Source organism: Dufourea novaeangliae, unplaced genomic scaffold, assembly GCF_001272555.1.
Source record: "Dufourea novaeangliae isolate 0120121106 unplaced genomic scaffold, ASM127255v1 scaffold56, whole genome shotgun sequence".
NCBI classification, from domain to species: Eukaryota; Metazoa; Arthropoda; class Insecta; order Hymenoptera; family Halictidae; genus Dufourea; species Dufourea novaeangliae.
Genome location: NW_015373942.1, coordinates 3,958,770 through 3,981,833, shown reverse-complemented (window position 1 = coordinate 3,981,833; position 23,064 = coordinate 3,958,770). Strand labels below are relative to the sequence as shown.

General features: G+C 34.4%; 4 protein-coding genes across 4 annotated transcripts; 2 read left to right on the top strand and 2 right to left on the bottom strand.

The window, feature by feature from the left end:
• Positions 1 to 2,852: 2,852 nt before the first annotated feature.
• Positions 2,853 to 9,469, bottom strand: LOC107185747 (laccase-5-like). Its single transcript, XM_015573504.1, has 10 exons — positions 9,403 to 9,469; positions 8,576 to 8,798; positions 7,424 to 7,708; positions 7,080 to 7,356; positions 6,204 to 6,405; positions 5,270 to 5,454; positions 5,006 to 5,201; positions 4,690 to 4,905; positions 4,123 to 4,362; positions 2,853 to 3,381 (listed from the first exon to the last, which is right to left on the bottom strand). The coding sequence occupies exons 1-10, from the start codon at positions 9,467 to 9,469 to the stop codon at positions 3,188 to 3,190; spliced, it is 2,085 nt and encodes a 694-aa protein (XP_015428990.1). The 3' UTR covers positions 2,853 to 3,187.
• A 1,177-nt stretch (positions 9,470 to 10,646) lies between these two features.
• LOC107185746 (chymotrypsin-2-like) lies at positions 10,647 to 15,455 on the top strand. Its single transcript, XM_015573503.1, has 6 exons — positions 10,647 to 10,667; positions 11,128 to 11,165; positions 11,587 to 11,724; positions 13,624 to 13,873; positions 14,477 to 14,611; positions 15,222 to 15,455. Exons 1-6 carry the CDS (start codon positions 10,647 to 10,649, stop codon positions 15,453 to 15,455), a joined length of 816 nt encoding a protein of 271 aa, XP_015428989.1.
• A 1,644-nt stretch (positions 15,456 to 17,099) lies between these two features.
• Positions 17,100 to 19,180, bottom strand: LOC107185884 (transmembrane protein 39A). The gene is given in 8 exon segments (XM_015573656.1): positions 17,100 to 17,370; positions 17,456 to 17,671; positions 17,674 to 17,691; positions 17,761 to 17,987; positions 18,056 to 18,165; positions 18,242 to 18,340; positions 18,410 to 18,549; positions 18,626 to 19,180. Coding segments are annotated over 8 exon segments (1,392 nt in total). The 5' UTR covers positions 18,953 to 19,180; the 3' UTR covers positions 17,100 to 17,115.
• Positions 19,181 to 19,850: 670 nt separating this feature from the next.
• LOC107185865 (protein wntless) lies at positions 19,851 to 22,942 on the top strand. The gene is made up of 12 exons (XM_015573637.1): positions 19,851 to 20,090; positions 20,579 to 20,766; positions 20,843 to 20,948; positions 21,094 to 21,218; positions 21,297 to 21,386; positions 21,474 to 21,651; positions 21,726 to 21,853; positions 21,950 to 21,955; positions 22,030 to 22,191; positions 22,269 to 22,496; positions 22,575 to 22,728; positions 22,808 to 22,942. Exons 1-12 carry the CDS (start codon positions 19,985 to 19,987, stop codon positions 22,906 to 22,908), a joined length of 1,572 nt encoding a protein of 523 aa, XP_015429123.1. The 5' UTR covers positions 19,851 to 19,984; the 3' UTR covers positions 22,909 to 22,942.
• The last annotated feature ends 122 nt before the right edge of the window (positions 22,943 to 23,064 follow it).

Genomic DNA, 23,064 nt, shown 5'->3' with positions numbered 1-23,064 from the left:
GTTAAATAGATAGCCACAGTGTGACACCTTAGCCATACACAAAGCGAGTATTCCAGGTTGCAAACATTTGTTAGTGTCTCTTACTCGCTCGAATTCTAATTCACAAGAGCCATGTGAGCTGCGTCGATGCAACAATGTGTCGAATTACGTTGCTATCGGGTGGGTAACTAACATTCCGGCTTTCATGCTAAAGAGTTGCATAGAAAATCTCGGTGTGCCATAGATGTTATTTTCGAAACGGAGATTAACTTTACACGGTATAAACGGTAGGGTTGCCGTGTCAACAATGTATTATTAAATTCTGGGAAAACCCTTGTTGAGCATATCCTCTAACCGTCAAATTGCTTGAACGAAATTAACATAGACAAAGAATCAATAATGCAGAAAACGACGGAAAGATAAATAAAATATTAATATGTTAGATTTTTAAATCAACATTAATTTACCGTTAATAAGAAAAGTTAAATGTTTCAGTATTATCATTGAATGTGTGTAATGTGGATTCCTGTCACGTAAAATGTTAATTAGGTGGATTTTTAAATCAACATTAATTTACCGTTAATAAGAAAAGTTAAATGTTTCAGTATTATCATTGAATTGTGTGTAATGTGGATTCCTGTCACGTAAAATGTTAATTAGGTGGGGGATGCCACAGGGGTTGATTTTTACAGCAAATCGTGTAACGGGACAATTTCGAGTTATCCACCGAGAATTATAAGGGTGTATGTCGTACACCAACTGCATCATAGATGGTGTTCGATTCGAGCTGCAAATTTTCATCTGGGACTCGTGACTGCTGTAACAAACACCACGTGTACTCGGCACACGGCAGCACACGGTGCATTCTGATTGATTCTGATGTAGTGTTAGGACGAAGTTAAGGTCAAGGGTAAAGACGGTGAGTGAGCATAAACACTACAAACGTTATTTTTTGATGATACGCAAAACACGTACGGTTAAGTTTGTTAGTAGTTCTGACGATAATTCTAACCCATTGCATTGGGCAGACACAAGTTGTGACTCACAACATTAAATCTGAAGTGAAAAGGACAACAATCGATCTTCAACAATTAAGGAAATAAAGACAATTATAAGAAACAATTGGATAGAATGAAAAATTAATTGAATAAAATAGTAAATCGTGTAAAATATCGAATATATAAATATTATTAATTTTAATTTTGGTATTAATGTTTTTTTGAAGCACAGTATCCTTGAAATTGTTTTAGTTTTAAAAATGTCCGAATCTAAAAATGTTGAATGGTGGGAAACTGTTTACCGGAATCAAAATCGCTGCAAACTATGCGGTGTTATACACACAACAAACCACACGTGTCTATGCGACAGATACCGGAGAAGTCACAGCAAAAAGAGAAATTCTGACTCGTTGAATAATCGCAGACAATCCGTTCCGCAAACGACAATGCATTCAAAATCGTGTGAAACTCGATCGATCGGAACGCAAACAGAAACGACCACAATTTTGAAGACATCTGTAACTACGCAGACCGCCGAGAATAATGAAAACGAAACTACGCCAAAAACTACAACAACCAAGCATTTAGTCCAAAGTATATCAGAAAATATCGCTCGTAGTAGATTGTTGTTGTTTCACATCAGTTCTCTTTGTCGTGATGTAAACGTTGGATGTATATTAGATTTTTAGAGACTAAAAAAATGTTACGGTAATTTTTCATTTTAACGTTGTATTTCATAAAATTGTAGTAATCAGAACGGTGAAAATCGTTTTTTATTTTTTTGTATTTCTATTTGTGTTTTACGAAAATTACTAGTTGAATACTACTTCTCTATACATCATTAGAATTTCATCTAAAAAATTCGATAGCTTTACAAGAAATCAATATAGAAAGCAATGTACATATTTATTTTTTATCGATGTGTTTTTTAATTAATACATTACTTTATGTTTGAGTTTAAATAGAGACAACGATGTGAAATATATATCTGAAATTTAATTAGTTTTAATTTAACAAAACTTTTGTTAATATAGTAGACGCTCGATAATTGATTATCTCGGGCCTGTAGGGGGCAAAATTTTCAGGAACGGATCAATTAACGAGCGTCAATTACCCGCGCGCTTTCTCCACCAGTCGCCCGTTCATATGCGCGACGTAGCAATATATAGGGTGTAAAAATATTATTTTCATGTAAATGGATTCTTCTGCGTAACAAAATATTAAGGTATTAGGTGAAAAAGATTAATAATTCGTGAGATATTTTACGTATAATATCTGAAATATATTATGAATTCTTAATTCATTCTCGATTTATAACAAAATTATTTCTGGTATGTCAAGGTCCCTCTATATCATGTAACTTTTGTGAATAATGAAATCAGTAATATGAATAAAATTGTGATGTCCAAAATGATTAATAACTAAATTTCTTCAAGTATCTTATTTATGTATAAAAGTACAGAAAAAAACGGGTTACTGGCTGCAACAAAATACTTTACAAAGTATCCTCTATCTGATCTGTTGAATCCAGGATGTTTGGTATCGAGTCTTGTGGGTCTAGAATGATCTGTAAAATGTCTATCTTGTATAAATCCTACTATTTTGCTTGTCTGACTATAATCACTATATTCAACTTATCTCCACATTACGACCCTAAACTATTTGTTTAGACACAATTAGCAATAGGGGCTACACACTTGTACTGTTTGTTTAACGATGGCTGACCTATTACACTTGTCTCTCCAGTGTTAACCTACTCAACTTACCTGACAATTAGCTGTTTATAATATTCTTAACCGGTGAGTTAAACCCTAAAACACAGTGGTACTTTTTCAAGTTGACTTTCAGTTTGTATTAATTTCTTTACAGCTTCAATATTTATAAATTAAATATATGTATTATTATGTTACAGTAGAATTCCATTTTTAAGGCGTTCTCGACATCTCCCAGCTATCTACAACGTTGCGACTTTAACAAACGAATTGTCGATCCGCAAAGTATGTTTTATTTTAAGAAACACTTCAAGTAACAAAGTTATATGTTCATTTGAATAATTTACGATTCAGTCGAAACATCGTCTCCGTGAAACTTAGATGTATACATCACACAAGATGTTTTCGCTATCGCATTATTACTTTTGGTGTGGTAGCGAAAGCCTTATAGGGAAGTGAAGTATTTTTTAATACCACAAAACGGTGCCAACGATACTGTTAAAAATACGTTTGCTTCTTTTTCGAACGGCAGTGACTGTTCTTGTTCTTGACACGAATCTTTGGCATGAAATCGCCACACGTCGGGAAATTCTTTGGAACCTTCGGTAAATCCTTGTCCTTTCCTACCTTGAAGATCATATTCATACCAACCAGCTGATGGTAAGCCACGTGACAGTGGAATAGCCAGTAACCTTGATCATACGAAAAGATTAATTTCTCGTGACAAACACAATAATGAAAAATGACTTAGTATACAGGGTGAACCACAAAACAAAAATGATCAACTTTGATTATTCTACTGCTTGCTGTTAGATCGAAAATTTTGTTGGCTAATATAACACGATTCAAGGAGAGCTTTAAGATGATTGTACCAAATTTTTTGTCGACCTTTTTTTCCACAGTTTTCAAGGTCACCATCAGTTTTTTGTAGATAAATTTTTTCGCGCCCCTCCTTTAGTATGATAGATACTGAGACGAATTCGGCAAGCATCATAACAAATAATTTTTTGTCTTCTAAACCAAAAAAACAAAAATCCTAAGGTGAACCTTAACCTCTTGCCTTACGATTTTCTTGACGTCCACAATCTTCAAAATCACTTTAGTGTTACTAGTTTCCCAGAAACAGAAGGAAATCTGTACTATTTGCAACTGTACATTTTCTCTGAAATGCTAAATATTAATGCCAGCAGAATAGTATTTCAAGGGGTTAATTAAAACGATGTTCACAATGGTGTCCATCGGCTGCAATACACTCGCGTAAACGGTTAAGAAACGACTGTTTACTTCTATTTATGGCGTCTGCACTGATGATTATTCATGCAAAACAAATTGCGATCTAACAGCTAGCAGTAGAATAATCTAAACTAATCACGTTTCATGGTTCACCCTGTATAATGTCTGCCATATAGCGAATACAAGTAGTTCAACCGTACCTGGATTACTCGCACGGAATCTAAATATCACGTATCCATTATTCGGCACTTGAACAGTATCCTTGCCAACAGGAGAATCAAAGTTTCTCTTTATCTGGTTGTTCCTGTCCATTTCTTTCAGAGCATCAACGGTCATTAAACCAGTCGCGTTTATGAGCGGACCAAAAGGTTGCCCCATGCTTATCACGTTGAACGAATATCCATGCAAATGAAATGGATGATCTACGTTCGGTACCCGAACTGCAATTAAAATAATCGTGATTACTTGTGTATTGTTCATTCTTTTAATACGAAATAGAAGAGATACGTTTAACGGTAAAATTCTGAAATTCTCCATTTCTGACATAACAAATACCCTGTGCCTAAAAAATAACTGTTTACAAACATTTTTATGCCCAAATAGTGTTTAGGACCTAATAGTTCGTTAAAAAAAGGGATAATACATTGGACACCAACTATGGATATTTTATTGCACTAGGTAATATAGACCATTGTTTTCGTTAGAAATGAATATCACATTTTTCAGACATAATGGAATATACCTGTAGATACTCCCGTAATACTTACACTCGTCGACAAGTAAAACTTCGACAACGGCGTTTAACGGAATCTTAACCAAATGCGTACACATGCAAAATGACGCGTTACAATTTTGTGGTAAATTCTCGGCGTCGCAGAATTGATCTTTAGGCAGATCCTTCAGCTGCGAAATCGGTGGCACGGGCGGAAATTCGAAACTTATATTCCCAATCGTGTCAACAACCGACAGGTCCGAGGTGGGAACTGTTTCGCGAGTTAGAAAGAATATTAAACAACATATGTAGTCTGCAAATATCATGATATTCTGAACGATTCGAGTATCCGAATCGGGGCATCGTCTTACCTAAAAACGTTTTGTACGTGTTAGGCTTGAAAATATCTTCCTGCGCGTACAGGACAAAACCTATCGACATAAACAGTTTCATATCTGGTTTGGATTTTAAAATATCCTTATGCACTTCTCTCGCGTTCCTCAAGTCACTGATGCATACTGCATCTGGACGCTGTACAGTGCAATTTGCAATCACTGGATTGAGAACCTAGGAGTTTAAGGAAAAAACTTGTCATGACATAAATCACAGTTTCAGCTATCCAATTAATTACTTACAACACTTCGGGGGAGTGCAATATCGTACTGTGGCTTTGGCGTTGTTGGTGTAGACGACGTATTTGTGTATTGCAATATTGCCAATTGTTGCATTTTCTCAGTTGCACACTCCAACATCCCCCTGAGCTGTATCCAATAGGCACCAGGCTTTTGATTGGTATTTACGACGAAGTCGTATCGTTCTCCTATACAATTTTGTACTACATGTTTATTCTGGATAACATTGGAGAATCGTAAGAATTGTTCAGAAATTATTGCATATACACTGCCGTTCGTAAGTTTTGAGATACTTGGTCCGTTTGAAGGAAATGTGATACTTCATAAAATTTATATATTTTAAGCTACTTTTAGTTTTTTATAGTAGCACAAGTGTTGTCCATCGAGCTTTAACCCGCTAACTGCATTTGTCTACTACAGTAGACGCCTAATACTTCTTGTCGATCGGAAAAATGGTGCCACTGTGACTGCTAGATTGTTATGTATCGTTAAAAAAAAATGTTTTTAATAGTCTTAAAAATGAGTATTGGTCTCAGGTTCTTGAGTATGTGAAAAAAATTTGTTGTACAAGATACCAAAAAGATGCAGTGAGCGGGTTAACGTCACTTAAACTAGAGTTGCGCAACTGATTGCTCACGAGCAGCAGCGGCTCGAACTTCCCCTCCTTGTTTATCCCCCACTATGGACCTCAGATTGACTCGCTCGAGTGTGCCCACCAATAGTCTTTCCGCCATTACTTGATCGAGTCAATCTGAAGACCATAGTGGGGGAACCCAGGACGGGAAATTCGAGCCGCTGCTACTCGTAAGCAATCAGTTACGCAGCTCTGCCTTAGACAATAATTATTTCATTTATTCAACAATTTTTTAATGCTCATTACGTTTACTTTGTACTCGTCAATTGTCTAAATACTTGTGAACGGAAGTGTGAGTCGTACCGGAAAACGAAATGATTGATTCTACTACGACAGGTTTGATCGGCTGGCCGTCCGTTGCGATAACAGTGAGATTGTGACCCTCGATTGAAAACTCTCCGGCGCAGGTGGTGCTGAAAGTGTTCACTAAACGGAACCGATAGCGTTGTTTAGCGTCCACGGTGATCACCTCCAATGGTGTATCCGTCGTAGTGCCATTAGAATCCTATTTAAATCAGTTGCAATCAATTTTTCTTGGGTGCTTCGTTATCTATTTATCCTTCAACAACATGATTACTAACTATCTACATAAGGTATTTCCTAATATGTTGGGCTAACTTCAAAATAGTGCACATTAAATATGTCACCTATTTGACCTTGTTCCCAAGTTATAGCCATTTTTGTACTCCAATAATTCTGCTCTATGAGTCAGTACAGTTCATCCTCTTGGTAAAAGCATTTCATAATTCATTAATCTGTTGTATATTATAAATAGTAATGGATATGAATTCACAGCAAAAAATGGCAGATTATTAATGCCTTTAATTTTGGGAACTTCGTTTATCAAGCGAACCCTGCCGTACCAAATGAATCATCAAACATTTCACCTAAATCCAGTGGCGACGATTCTTTATCGCAAGGTCAAATAGGGCACACGTTTATATGAACACTTTTCATTGTTTTCATGTCCACCACTGAAATGGATACCATGTGTTAGAAAATACCCTATATTAGCCTGTGACAATTTTTATCAAGCTTTGCGTTTTATATTCATATTCGAGCGGCAACGAAAATAATCACGAATTGCAACAGGCAGTAATAATTCATTTTACCAATCGCAATTATTTCATGGAGACAATTATCACGTGTATAATAATGTTATTAAAAACTAATACTCACTGTGTACCTTCCCTTTCCATTGATCAAAAGTGAATCGGGACTCTGACCGATTACACCAGAAATTCGGCGACCAGGAAATCGAGATGAAGCCAGTTCAACCATCCAGTCGTTTATCACAATCAGGTGATTCGCTAGATCGAAATTATACAGGTGGGCGTTCGGTTCGTCCTTCGATGGCTCGCGTATGACAAGACTACCGAAAATGCCATCCGTCTTTTGCAGTCCTGTGTGCGCGTGCCAGAAATGCGTGCCGCCATTATTCCCGTAAAACTGATACCTGCGGGAAAAAAAAATGATTTTTAAACGTGATTTAAATCGCAACGCGTGATTATGTAATTGCTTACCTGAAGGTATTTTTAAAGACTATTGGACACTGCGTTAAGTTCGGAACACCGTCGTAATATTGCGATCCCTTTTGGTACACTCCATGCCAGTGGATCGTCATCGCGTCTTCTTTTACCATATTTAGAACATCGATCACAATGTAATCGCCCAGACAGACTTGTATACTTGGTCCCGGTATCATTCTGTTCACTGTTAACGCCATTCGTTCCACACCGTCACCAGGCACGCATTGACAATTGGCGCAGATAGTGTTGGTGATGTTGGGAGTGCAAAGATTACATGCCCTATGTGAACATTATTACTCACAATTGTGCCTTTTCGAATATTTACCGAAACTATGTAGAGTGGATTCACCAGTAAATGAACACCATATATAGAAACGAATAAATTAAGGTGTTAAAAGAAATAAATGATTAAATATTGATTTTTATTGAATTCCTTGTTTCATATTTAAGCAATTTTTGCACCACTGGTTAGAAATGTTCATTTACTTAATATTGGTCGTTCACTGGTGAAGTCTGTATTTGTTCCTTTTGAATTTAATTAATACAATTTTTCCAATTTTTCAAATTGAATACTATACCTTTTTCAAAGATATAGATTTTAAAAAATCTAGTTTTCATGCGCCAGATGTTCATTAATATTATTGAGATTTAAAATTCGATTTTAATAGTTACAAAATTTCTTTAATTAATAATACCCGAATGAAGAAATATTCGAAACTATGCAATAATCAAAAGCAAAATTCAAAAGTAGAAAATATATTAAGTTTTGTTCTTTAAGATCATAAATATGAAAAAGAGAAAACTACATATATATTTAATGTCGTGTCAGTTTTGTATCTTTCGTCGTTCAAAAATGTTTATCTGGATAAAATTTTTATTCGTAGACAATTGCTGTCATGATAATTCTTGATGGTTGTTAAGACTTGTTGCGTACGTAGACTGAAGAAGTTTATGTAAATACAGATTTCTATGAAGTAACTTATACAGAAACGAAGTCAAATAGAATCACATTTATCTTATCAAGAATTGCATCAGGTTCCAACTGATATGAAAATTCCATTACATTTTATTGAACTGTTCGATGCAGTGAGTTCCAAACAAATGTTAAAAAAATCATGTCATAAGAGTATAAAATTTGTCGCTTACTGGCCGTTAACAGGATAACGTTCGATCACAAATTTGTAATAACAGGTCCTCGGTTTCTGTCCGGCACGGCAGGTACGGGCACACTCGAGGGCAGTCGACAAACGCGAATTATCGAGTAATACGTCGTTAAGACAATTTGTCTTATTAATGAATGCCATACCACTGATCCCGGGTATATAACCAGCTCTGATCCCGCACTGCTTCCCTCCATTCTTAGCTAAAACTAAAATTAACAGAATACATTAAAAAACTTCAAAAATAATTTCCCGAAATTTGCTTGGATCAGAACTTTTTAAGAAAACTACTTGTTAAAGATATTTAATAACTTGATTTTGTTGTAAAAACAAAAAAACAGTCGCGTGTTGTTCGAAAATCACTAGTGCACCAGATCAGCCAAATATTCAACTTTTATCGCGACCACATGCTGTTTTTAATATTAAAAGAAACTGTCGGGTGATTTAAAAAAACCACACACACACACAGCTGTACACTTTTATCACCGTAACAACTGACGAACTATTCCAAAACAGCAAGAATGAATGAAAGAATAAAATGTTCTTTCATGGGAAGAAGATTTCGTACCGGAAAGAATGAAAACGGAGCAAAGTAATAGGTCCCGGTAGACCTGCATCGTGATGACACCCATGCACCAACCGGCATCTTAACGTTGTGCTTATATATAGTAGTTGCAATGTTTTCAGACTTTTACTTCCATGAACGAGCAAATATCGCCCACGTGCGTTATCGGTAACGTTAATCGCTCCTCCGATGCAAAATTTCATTTGCATCACCTACGGTTGCTATCATGCGTGCACAACAACAGCTACCGTGGTACGCTACGTCCTGTTTGCCCAGTTTTCGAATCTGTTGTTTTTTAGAGTAGAAATGTGTCATTACTTGGGAAATTCAGTCAATAGAGAAATTTTGTTGAACATTTAACTTAACTTTTTTGTACAATAATAATGACAATAATAGTGCCTTTATTATCTTCCTTGAACAAAGATCTTATGATTAGACTGCGAATTTTTATGCAGAATAAAATTTTATAAAGTAATTCTTGAATACAAGAACAAAAGTAGGAATTTCTATCTTCTCTTAAGTATGTTATTGAGTTAAGAATAAAATAAAAAAAGAATAAAGTCTATAAATGCATAGAATCAACAGTCTACTTATGATTTTCTGAAAGTTCTGATTGTTAGGCTCAGTGAATACATTTCCGAGCGTGCACTTCCGAGAATGCATTTCCGAAGTTTGAAATTTTCAGAAAAAAAAAAACAGGTGAACAAATATTATCACGGTTCCACGTATCCAGATTGCAGTGAAGCATACATTAAGCAGACGGTATATAAATTTATAGCATCGAAATAAATATTTGGACGTTAAACAAGCATCTTCTGAATAGATATAGGCGACAATAATGTTCAGAGTATTCTAATCATCTAGAATATATGTAACAATTTACATAGTATAGATAGTATCAAGTATATTTACTAATCATTTTTTCTATATTATTAACAAAGAAAATAGTCCGCTGTCTAGATACCCTAAGGTTAAGTACTGTTGCTCATGTTCCAATTGCAAAGTATCTATGTAAAATTTCCTAACGTTTTAATAATATTTTGATCCATATAGAATAATAAAATTACAAGTATGTAATATTCCCTTGCAATTGTATGTAGTAAATCTCTCATAAATAAGAAGTCATTCTCTCATAAATAAGAAAAAGACCAAGAAATATCCGATTTAAACATGTATTAGAAAATCGCTGCGTTGACCCAAAATATCTTTCAACATTTCTCACACACAGAAGACAGACTCTCAAAACGCACAGTCAATACTGACATTAAGCTACCAGTATTTTTACGTATATTCGCATTTCCTGGTTGCACGTGTTTTAGCATTCTGAGAAACTGAGATTACGTTACTTGCTATCAAGAGATAAGTGACGCCTCTAAGCGTTACTGTACTGATTTTAATTTTATCTGTCGGATTCTAAGACTACTTGATCAATTTTTGATAGATTTATGTTTATATAATACTTTGTATTAGCACAGTACAATGGTAATGCTTGATGAAATTTCTTGATGTGGAAGTAAGAATTATATATTGTTATACATATTGAAAGATATATTAATGAAATATTATACGACTACCTCAGTTTACTTGAAGACATTTTTTGTAAAACACACACCCTTGGAATCCTGTTGACTTGCGTAACAATGAAAACTTTTGCAGCACTATTTACCTGCGTTTATCTGTACGAATGAAAATTAAATTCTCGAGAATTTCTATGGTATGTTTGTTTAAATTGAACCTTTGTGCACTTGGCATTTCGCATTTTTTATGTACAATATAATATGAAATCATTTATCATTGATAATAGCGTCAATGGGGGGGGGGGGGCTATCATAAATGTTTGTTGAAAAAATTATAGGACTCCATTTAGAAAAATGTGTTCGCTCCATCAACGGTTTTATGAGTTTTCGAACAAAATAAAACGTCCGATAAAATTCACTTTTTACCGTTTGAAAGTTCAATTGAATATCTATTAGATCGAAATCAGCCACCGTATAGATTTAAACATAAATTTCTTGGACAACACATTGACCGCAAGATAGGTAACGATATTCTTTATCATTCTGGTGAAACTGATTCGTATAAATGTATTGAAGATACAAGTCTATATAGATTAGCGAAACAGTATCGGACGTTCAGTTTATATCATCATGTATACGCTGTCTGTACTTTTAATCCTCGGTTCGATCATCAGCGTCCATGGTAATTTTTTTTTTTTGATATATCGTGGATCAGTGACATACATTTGATAGATTTGTCCTTTCGTGTTTTGCGATTTGAAAACTTTTTCTATCGTCCACTGTCAGAAGAAACGTCCACTTCCGGTGTTCTTCTAAAAGTATCCAACTTTAGCTTACCCATGAAATTTGAAAACGTTCTAGGTACGATTCGTAAAAGTATCTCTATTGGTGCATTATTATAGGAACGTTGGACACTCGAATCGTTGGAGGAAAGGACGCCGACATCGGAAAATATACTTTCCAAGTGGCCATAAGACAAGACAAGAGCTTCATATGCGGAGGATCCATTATTACGAATCGGTTTATTCTTACTGCTGCTCACTGCGTTTACCTGTAAGTCTGATTTAAATACTGAACTTATTATTGGGTCGTTTGAAAAATTCGTAATGTTTCGAGCAATGTCTTCCTTATCATTTTACTGGACGAATGAAAAATTGTATGATCTGGTGAACAAGTAGTAATATTTCAGTTGTGGATTGAATGTGTATTTACTGCACAAGTTAACACGTCGTTTTTTTTTTTGTTTTCTGTGAGAAATACCGCCAAAACGTACGAACAAGCACAAAATCCATTTTCATTACGTTCTATTAAACTTGTAAAAAAATTACACTGCTTGGACGAGAAAATTGTATAGCATCCATCCAATTAATAAGACTTCGACTAAGAATATTCTGTATAAAAGAAATGTCGAAAACTAAATCTATTTCTAAACAGGTTGAAGAGTTATTTTAGTCAAAACGATCAACAATCGAAATTATTACTGTATCTTCAGTTGTATTTGGGGTTTCAAACAATGTGCTTTTCGTCGCTATGTATTCTTGGTTCTGTTCAATGTAACATGTATTACAAGAAATCTGAGTGTGTTGATATTTTTCCATCCACTCTATACTTATCATTATATTAAATATTCGCGTAAAGTAGAATAAAGGGTACATTTAATTGTTAATTTAGAATTCAACGCAACAATTATCTCAAATAATGAGACGAAAGTCTGTGTATAAATATTCGAAAGGTGACATCCAAGCGTTTGTGTAGAGAAATGCAAATAGATGAACACGTTATAGCGTATGAGGAAATTGCGACTTGTAGAAATATAACCGATTTTTGTATTTAATTGCACTGTTGAACTCGCTAAAGGTACACTACCAGCGTGTTCTTATCGTAAAATACTTGTTTGCTTACGATAAAAAGTAAATCATGTTCAGTGGCTTTATCTTTCATAATTTCCCAGAACTTTGTCGTTCGACATAATTCGATTGAACCGCGTTGACACCAACAAAACATGGGTGATCACGATACAAATTATTCTTCTACGTATAATTCTTAAACGAAACTTGAACAAATCATTGCGAAGTAAATTATTTCAGTAGCGCTAATGGTATAAAATGTAATAAACTTCTTTATCGAATATGCTTGGAATTAATCACGTTTTATTAGAACAATACTACAAATAAATAATAACCCCTGCCTTGTTATAAAAAACAGGATGTACTTTAATTGTACAATATGTATTATATTTATAAAAATCATTCTATATTCAATTATTTATGTTCAGTAATACTCTCGGTTGAAATCTAATTTTTCGATATAAAAATTATTCTAATTGACAGGGTCGTTCTTCTATAGCAATAAACATAACAATGAAACATCACGTCTTGGTTTCATTCATTTGACTTTACTTCATTCATAAATTTAAACATGTTATCGATCGACAGCGTGTATCAGCTGGGAATTGATTGTTGTAAGTATATTGCCGGTATTTTCAACAATTCGATAACTCGGAAACCAAGCCTCGAACGCGATTTCGTAATTCTTGATTATCGTCTTACAATCACTTTAACACGTTGAATTCATCCTGTGAAAGCTGTCCCATATTTTTATTAACACCCTGTATAAAAACACACTCGTCTGTCAATCAACGTGTTAAAATCACTGTTTCTTTAACATTTTCTTAACCCTCTTACGGTGTTTGACGAGTACACTCGTCATAATAAAATGACTACTTTTTGAGTAATGACGAGTATATTCGTCATTTGAACAAAGAAACTACCTTTTGCTGTAGAAAATAAAACGTTAGTAAAAATTGAAAAATACATTTATTTTATTAGAACAAAGGAATCGAATGGTGTAAAGATTTCATACTATATGAATACAAAGTGAGATGTAATATAAGTGATTTTAATTACCACTGTTACACGGTTCGTTCCTTGTTTTACCATGCATTCGTTACAGGCAAATCACACAGACCATCGACGTGATTGTTGGAACCAATCGTTTGCTCGAACCCGGGAGTATTTATGCAGCGCAGCAACTGATCTGGCATCCGGATTACAATTCCGAAGAGCTCATCAATGACGTCGCTTTAATAATGGTAAAAGGAAATATTACATTCAGCAAGACCGTTCAGCCAGTCAACCTTGCGCCCGTGTATTACATCGCTCCGGGTGAAATCGCCGTTGCCATTGGCTGGGGGAAACTTTCAGTAAGTGCAGTTCTAGTCACTTCAGAATACAAACGATTTCATTCGAATGTTTCTCAACTAGACCAGAACAATTTTTGGTCAGATAGCAATGATTATTAATTACTAATCCTCAAAAAGCATTTTCTTCTGAAGAAATACGGTGTTCAGAAGAAACATACAATATGTACTCACTATGGAAACATTTCGTAGTGAACGAAACGGCTTCCTTCATTTTGGATTTTATTTCGAGAAAGACAGAATGTTGAAAGAAATATGGCGAATCGTAAAGCTGTACGGTACATTTCAATCAGACAGCCGCTCCTTCCGCCATCTTGAACAAGGACTATTATGTAATGTGTCTAGAATTTGTATAAACAGTAGAAACATCGACGTTTCTCTTCGAAAGAGAATTCGTTCAAATAATATCGAACCATCGATGTTTCACAATAAAGTATCGTTTTATTTTAAGGTCGATCGCGTTTGGTGCAAAACGTGCATGTGTTCGAAATCACATAAAACAATGCTTAATTGATAGCAGTCTTTTAAAAAAATTAACTCTTAAAGGATCTAACAGACATATTATAGAATGAATGTTATGATTTAATAGTGACGTGTTTCTTGCAGGAAAAAGGGAACATTCCGAACGCGCTACAAGAAATTCACTTAAAGGTGACAACACAGGATCTGTGCCGACGTATGTGGGCCGTGGCGGAAACTCAAATCTGTACGCTCGCAAAGGAAGGGGAGGGTGTTTGCAACGTAAGTACTATATTTCGTAAAATTCTTGACCGAATTGTTATAAAGACCACGCTTGGACATCTCTAGAACTACAGAAACAAGGACAAAAATTTTAAAAATAAACAGATTAAAAAATTGAAACATTAAAAAGAGTCGTTTAAGATGAAGAGGCCACCATGTTGTAACGATTTTCCATAGATACAGACCCTCTTAAGATAATTGTTATTGGTTCATTGTAATGATCTTTTCTTTATCAATATACAGCTTGTTAATAAAAATGTAGGACACTTTCATAGGGTGGATTTTACAGGCGAAAACTAAGACAAAAATTAAAAATGACGAGATTGCGTTCGAGGCTTCGTTTACGAGATATTAATTTTACGAAATACGCGTAAAATATGTCTGACGCGACGGGGACACATTCTACTTGAGAACTGTTCCACGAGTTGATTCCACTCATTTCAATTCACATAATTAGTGTCCTATACTTTTATTAACATTCTATACATTTATGCATATCCTTAATTATAGTTATAACATTGATGTAATTGTTGCCAAATTCACGAAGTTTCATTCGTTTTCGGTAGTGTATTTCCGTCAAAACGATATTAATTAACGCTGTTTTCTTCAGGGTGACTCTGGTGGGCCACTGGTTGTGAAGGGCGCGCAAGTTGGAATCGTTTCGTATGGCATTGCGTGCGCTAAGGGTGTACCGGACGTGTACACCAGAGTATTCTCGTACAAAGACTGGATAAAAATGCATACGAACATACGCTGGGACACAGGAAGTGGGACCATCCCGTTTTCAAGAACGTGGATCCCGATACTGCTCGCTACACTGGCATACGTGACTTTAGTTATATAACAAAAAAAAAACAAACGGAAACAAAGATATCTCGTTTTATCGCACGTCAACTGTAAAAGTAAGAAGGTACGTGTGAACTGTTGGTTCAATTGAACAATTTTCTTAACTCTTCCGCTGCGACTGGCGATTGTGGGCGTTTCGAAATTTTGTTGAGATTTCGTTTTTTTTACTCGTAGGTAGTTGTAAGCGAAAAGTGACCAGTGAATATCGTTGTTTAATTTAATTTGATAGTAATAGTCGTTTGATAAATTGCTGGTTATTGTAAACTGTGAATTCTTATGGATTGAACGAGAGAATAGTTAATTCGATCTGTTGATAAAATAGGAAAGACTGAATGTTGATGTCAGCACTACTTAATGGATGTGATAATTAATATAGTGCATAGAGTTCTATTTTCTAGAACTACTTAACTGTCTTTACATAGTTAAAATATTTATTACTTTGCGTATCACTTTTACAACGAATTTCTTTATAATTGTGGCTTATAAATGTAAGTCTAAGGTGAATGTTTCCTAAAAAAGTCACTAGAAAATGTTGGACGTTTTCAATCTGATAAATAATGACAATACTGAGCGTATAAATGACTATGCTAATATTCCATGTAACTACCGAATTTACATAACATCTAAAAACTTCTAGTAATATAAAATACTTAACTAGTTTAAATAACAATAGCACTTGCGTGTTATTTTTCTGAATGATCCTCTAATTACATCGAGCAATATATTAAAGTTCGCGATTAATTTTGAATTAAACGTTAATTTGTGCTTGTTGAACAATATTTTACATTTAACAATTACCTGGATTTATCGCGTGGAACCTAAAAATAACGTACCCATTATTCGGAATGGCGATAGTGTCTTTGCGAGGAGAAGCAGCGAAGTTCCTTCGTATCGTATTATTTGAGTCGGGTTAAACCTTAATACACTCTGGCTCTGGTGTCTAGATACACAATGTTCCAATCAGCCGAGGTCCTCCGAATATATACATATGGTCTCTCATCAAAACTCCCTCGATTATCCCTGTCTACCACACGATCAAAGGGAAATAATGAGGTTCCTACGGGTGCCCTTGAGAATCTCTCTCTGTCTCCGACATCGATCCATACAGCTCCCTCAGAGGCGATTGGAAACCTTAAGGATCTCTCTCGAAGTCCCTGTAGAGATTTCTTAGGGCACTACGAGGATTCCGAAGGCACCCCTTCAATGACCTCTGGAACATCCTTGGGACTACCTAGAACGCCTTTGCGAATCGTTGACGCTCCCTCAAAGTCCCTTAGGAGATGCTTGGGGCCCTCTCGAAGGCCTTTAGGAAATCCTTGGCAATCCCTTAAAGGTCCTTGGAAGACTCTTGGGGTACCCTCAAAGGCCTCTGGAAGATTCTTGGGACTACCTAGAATGTCTTTGGGAATCTTTGACGTCCCCTCGAAGTCCCTTGGGAGATTCTTAGAGTAATCTCGAAGGTACTTCGGACTCTAAACTATTCTTATTATTTTATGGCCATTATGATAAAGAATGTTACTTATTTTTTATATTCGTGCACAAACAGTTCATTTAAATTTTTATTATTTCTGGAATAATATGAACAGAGACGAAACGATATTAACAGTATTAGAAGGTAAATTATAATATTAAAGGCATTTAGTTTCTTTTTCACTTATTTATTGAACAACAGGGTTCGAACACATTTGTGACTTTTCTTGTATTATTTGCTCAGCATGATACACTTTCCAACAAATAAGGTAATCTCTAGTTATTTTAAATAAAGGGTAGTAGTTGATGAGAAGAAGTAATGTTATCGATAACACTTGATACCAATCATTTGAACGTAGTAAAATAAACAATTGTGCACCAACAAGTAGCAACTGTAGCCCCAACAATGAACAGAGTAGCATTGTGGGATTGTTGAATAAAGCCTATATAATGAAAATAAATGAAAATCATACATGTATGCCAAAATATAATCATTTCTAGAGTATTATTAATGTTTATATAACATACATAAAATCTGTAGTGATTTGAATTCCCAGGTTCTGCCACTGTACACAAACCCTCTGAACGATAAGTTTCCTTATTGTGTCTCACTATTGAACCATGAGGCCACAAGACTGAATCGTTCCATGTTTGCGCGTATGTATGATTGTTACGATTCTCAATTTTAACCCATCGGCCTAGATGCAACGCTGCTCTGTGTAATACATCACAGTACCTAAATAATTAGGGTATTCATCAGTTTTCTGCAAACGAAGTTTATAATGCAACATTCGCATATCAAGACAATGAAATAATAATGCAATTCAATAAACATAGAAACACATTCCGATCCAAAACATAATGACATGTTGCACAACCCATGAAACATTAAAATGTAAATGTTGAGGTACAAATATGATAGGCGCAATACCACATATATAAGCACTACTAGAGGATGCAAATAAAGCTCGTTTCAGACGGCGATTGAAATCAGACCTCAAAGTTGAAACTTCTGCTCTGATCGCAGATGCATTTAATGAGCAATTGTGTAATGGTTTATCTGTATAAGTAAATATTGTAAGTTGAAAATATAACAGAAAATTGTAATTGAAAATAGATGCTACAAACCTAACAGATATTTTGTTTTTTTGTCATCTTTACTAGATAAAGTTGCTGTTGATATATCAAAGAAAGGGGCTACACTCATACCGAACATTACAAAATACACAGATAAACTTCTGAAACAAAGTAGGTAACATAAAAAAGACTTCTGCATTTACTTTATTTAATAACACATGTAGATAATATACGTACGGATAACACAGGTAAAAAATTTTCATAGAATTATGTCTTTCAGCCATATGATACAGACACCAGCACAATATACTCATCACAATAATTAAAAGAATTATCCTGAAAAATAATAATCAATGTATTTTGAATCGCATGTACATAATTACCTTAATAAAAAGAAAATGCTACCTCATAATTTTTTGAGCTGCAGACAACCAATGAACTGGTGATGAGATGTCAATAAATTGGCGTAATAGGGAATAAATAAATTGTCTTGCTATCATAGTCACGATAAATATAAGTAAATAAGGATCTATTAAATAAAAATTCTGAAAAAGTGTAAAATTGATTAATATGTAACAATAACGTGTAGAAGATTCATATAATGTATTGGATAATACACACCATACTATAATTGTTATAAGAATGAGGTAACCACCAGACGGTTCTATATAAATTAAGCATTTGTAATGAAGCTGCAATAATTGACACAATTAAAGATAATGTTTCAAATGTTAAATGACCATCGACAGGTACAATTGGTATAGGTACATGTTTTGGTACTAATGTTTTTATCCCACAAAAGTCCTCTGACTTTTTATCATCCCCACCGCTTCCAGCTATTCTTTCTCCACTATTACTTCTTATAGCTGTATTTGTACTTCCAGAAAAGCCAGTCTGAGATTTAGTTTGACCATTTCTACTAGCAGCATTGCGTCTTCCACTAGGCATAGTGTCCAAGTTTACATTTCAGATGTACATACCCTTCCAGGAAAGACTGCCTTTATTTAATAATAAGAGGTTTCTTATTATTAATTTCATTTATCCTTACTTTGGTAAGTGACTCTTCTGTGCACACACGCCACAAGTTTAATGGGGGTACAGTAGAAACAAACTCCCTTTAAACATAGATTTTTGTACAGCTATTTAAAACATAACACACAAAATTTTTAATACATGGAATAGAATAATTTTTGTCTTTTCAATGAATATATATATGCTTTCGAGCAGCTGCACTTAATAACGCTCCGCAAACATTGAGAAAATATTATGGATTTCATTGAAAAAAGTATGGTATTAAACTTGTCATGATCATGATCAATTCTTTTTTTATGCAATAACAATAACATTAAGTACATTTATCGCTCTATTTAGAATGTTTGGTTTTATTTAACCACGATTGAAATGTTTACATTGATTAGCGTGTATGTGAAATTGTCTAGCAGCCATCTATCGATTAATGACTTGAATTACACAAATCGCGGAAAATATGAAATCCAGCATAAAAACTATCATACCACCACCGACCAGGTATAGGATAGACCTATCATCTTATGGGATTTCGTGTCTCATGTTCTGAAATACCGATAGTGTAACACGTCAGGGATTTTCTGCTGCCCTCTACGTTATGAGAACGGTGAATTTGTGAACTACGTTAAATCTAAGAAGGGACCAGTCTCCCCCCTTAATGTGAACCAATGATACATGAATAATACAGATCTGTAGTTATGGCCGATGTCTACAACGTTCGTTGGCAATACTGTGCGCAAATACTTGCGGATGTTTTTGGTGAATTTTCGTAAATATTGGCACGACAGAGCTTCCATTTTGAAAAGCGAAGCTACTCGAAAAGCACGTTAAACTGCTCTTCACATACTATTCGCACGAACGCGTCCGTGTTGTGCGTCTTTTCCGGTGGCATCGTTTTTTAAGTGTATTTTTACAAAGTATTGTGGCGCGTAATTGTGCTAAACAAAACAGAAAATGCAAGGAACTATCATAGAAAATTTAAGCGGTAGAAAACTTTCGGTGCTTGTAATACTGTTGATTGTCGCGCAAATTGTTTGTTTTCTAATAGGCGGGCTCATTGGTAAGTTGGGAAATGTCAATCATTTTGAAATAGCTATAATTCTCGAACAGTCACCAATGTTAATAACTTTTAAATTCCAAACTGATATAAACTGGTAAAACCTTATTTAATCACATAATTTCTGTATTTATCTTTTTTTAATTAAGTAAACTGTATATATTTCTTTCAACATTTTTTTTAACTTAGTAGTTAAATTTCGAATTAAAAAACAAGCCATATTTTCAAATCAAATTATACTGTTGCTTCTTTTGTCATTCATAAATATATAGTTATTGTAATATCAGAACACTTAAAGTTCCATAAAGTTTGCCTTCCATTCTTAGTTTAATGCTATTGTTAATAAAGACAATGATTTTGTATTTTTTCCCACTTTTATAACTTTGTAGTTTTTACTTATAGAAGGATTAATTGTACAAGAATATTTACAGTATACTCTTTGTTCACCTTGCTTACACGGAATTATATAATTTATATATTTCTTTGTTCAGCTCCAACACCTGCTAGTAGTCAAAATATACTTGGTACACCTTGCAAGGATATTCGTGTGAATGGATCTGAACCTGGAGGAGGAAAATGGTTTTATTCACGGGGAAAAGGATCTTGTACTCCTGTTGATATGAACCATTTTACTTTTGATGGTCATCATCAAGCATACCAAGTTGTATATACATTTCAAGTAGGTTTACTTGAAATTCATTATTTTAAAGGAAACATGTAACTTATAAGTTTAAAATATCTTTTATTTTCCATAGATGCCTGTTCCAAGAAACAGTATGCAACTTGATTATTCTAGATGGCAGCAAAATTTAATAGGTGTTTTACAAGTAGATATTGGCTATCATAGCCAGATAGAAATTGGTAATTAAGCAGTTATAATTTTATAAGTACAATGTCCTTTATTAATTGTGTTTAGTTCAATGTTTGTGTAATTGATCATCAGCCCCATGCAATAATACCTTCAATGTTTTGATTAATTATACGTATTCTGTTTTAATTTTATTAGCTCCCAGAACTAAGATAACATTGGATGCAAGACTTGCATATAGAAACAAAGGAGATCCCGATGATGCTTGGAAACATTATGCTGCTTCTGTAGTAGAAAGAATGTTGGACTGTAGTATAGATGATGTAAATATAAAAAAATAAGTGTATTTACTTCAAATATGGTAAATATACATTCCTTATTACTACATGTAAATTTTTCAGGCATTGGAACACTATAATTATAATTGCAGTGTTGACACTGATAGAAACATCAATCAGGGTCTGGGACATATTACTGATTTGTGGCTTACTGTAAATACATAATATATCGAAATATAGTTCCTGTAGGATTGTGAAATAAGAAGTAGCAAACTGATATTATTACTTTTCACAATTTAGGCTATTAACCAGAATGGTGGATTTACGAAGGTGTGGGTAAGTTTGAAGACTATTTATTTTCCAATTGTCATATGCATTCTTGCTTGGTATTGGAGAAGAGTACACATGCTTTCAAGATCTCCGGCTCTTCTGGAATATTTACTGTTGGCACTGGGCATAGCACTATCATTTCTAAATAGTATGTTGTATACTTGATATATCTATGAGGTTAATGGCATATAGCAGTGTTTAATTATTTCTTTTGAATTGTAGTGCCTTTGGAGTATTTAACACTGGCCTATGACATGCCATTTATGCTTTTATTAGGTGATATCAGACAAGGAGTATTCTATGCCATTCTTTTGTCTTTCTGGCTTGTGTTTGCTGGAGAACATCTTATGGTAAGAATTTAGGATAGGCGTGAAAAATGAACCTTGATTTAATATAATATACTAATGGCACATATTTCCCTTACATATTATCCGTTGCACCTACAGATACAGGTGAGCTAATTCTGTTATGGTTTTTTTTACTGTTTTTCGATACCATTCTGTAACTAATTATAATTATTAATCAGGAGGGTGAACAAAGAAACTCCTTAAAATGTTACTGGCGTCATCTTTCTGCAGTAGGCACGGGATGTTTATCATTATTTGTATTCGACATGTGTGAACGTGGCGTGCAATTACGAAATCCATTCTACTCGATTTGGGTTACAGATCTTGGAACTAAATTTGCTGTATCCTTTCAGAATGGAAAGAGGATTGTCACCTTATTATTGTAAAATATCCGATTCCTTGACTTAAAAAAAAACAGCTAGCATTTATAATTTTAGCTGGTGTGTCTGCTGGTATATATTTAATATTCTTATCTTACATGATATGGAAAGTATTTATGAATATTAGTGCAAAAAGGGCTGCATTGCCTAGCATGAGTTCTGCAAGACGTTTACATTATGAAGGTGTAATATACCGATTTAAATTTTTGATGATAGCAACATTGTTGTGTGCGTCTTTGACAGTTATTGGATTTATACTAGGCCAAGTACGTATACAACAATTAGATTTGTACAAATTAAGTTTTGAATATCATTGAATTTAATTTCAATAATATGCAATATAGGTTGCAGAAGGTCAATGGAAATGGGACGAAGAATTACACATAGAAATGACATCGGCATTTTTCACTGGAGTATACGGTATGTGGAATATTTATATCATAGCATTATTATGCTTGTATGCTCCTTCCCATAAGCAGTGGCCCATCGAACCATCTGGTAAGTATGGAAGTTATTCTTTATGTATGTTACATCTTATAATACTCTTCTATTTATTCTTTATTTTTTTGTCTTTCAGAAAATAGTATTAGTGAAGAAATTGAATTTTCACGTTTATCGACTGATCCCAATGAAATGCTGTCTCTGACTGCATTCGCACGAAAAACAGCCGTAGAATAAATAACATATACATTTTACAGAAAAACACTAGAAGAACGGCAAACAACCAGTCAGAACTTTTGTACTTAATCACGTCGAACTATAAGTATGGTTAAATTGCATTTTCTCGATATTTATAGAAGACGTATTGACTGATAATACTCTAATAAGTAATCC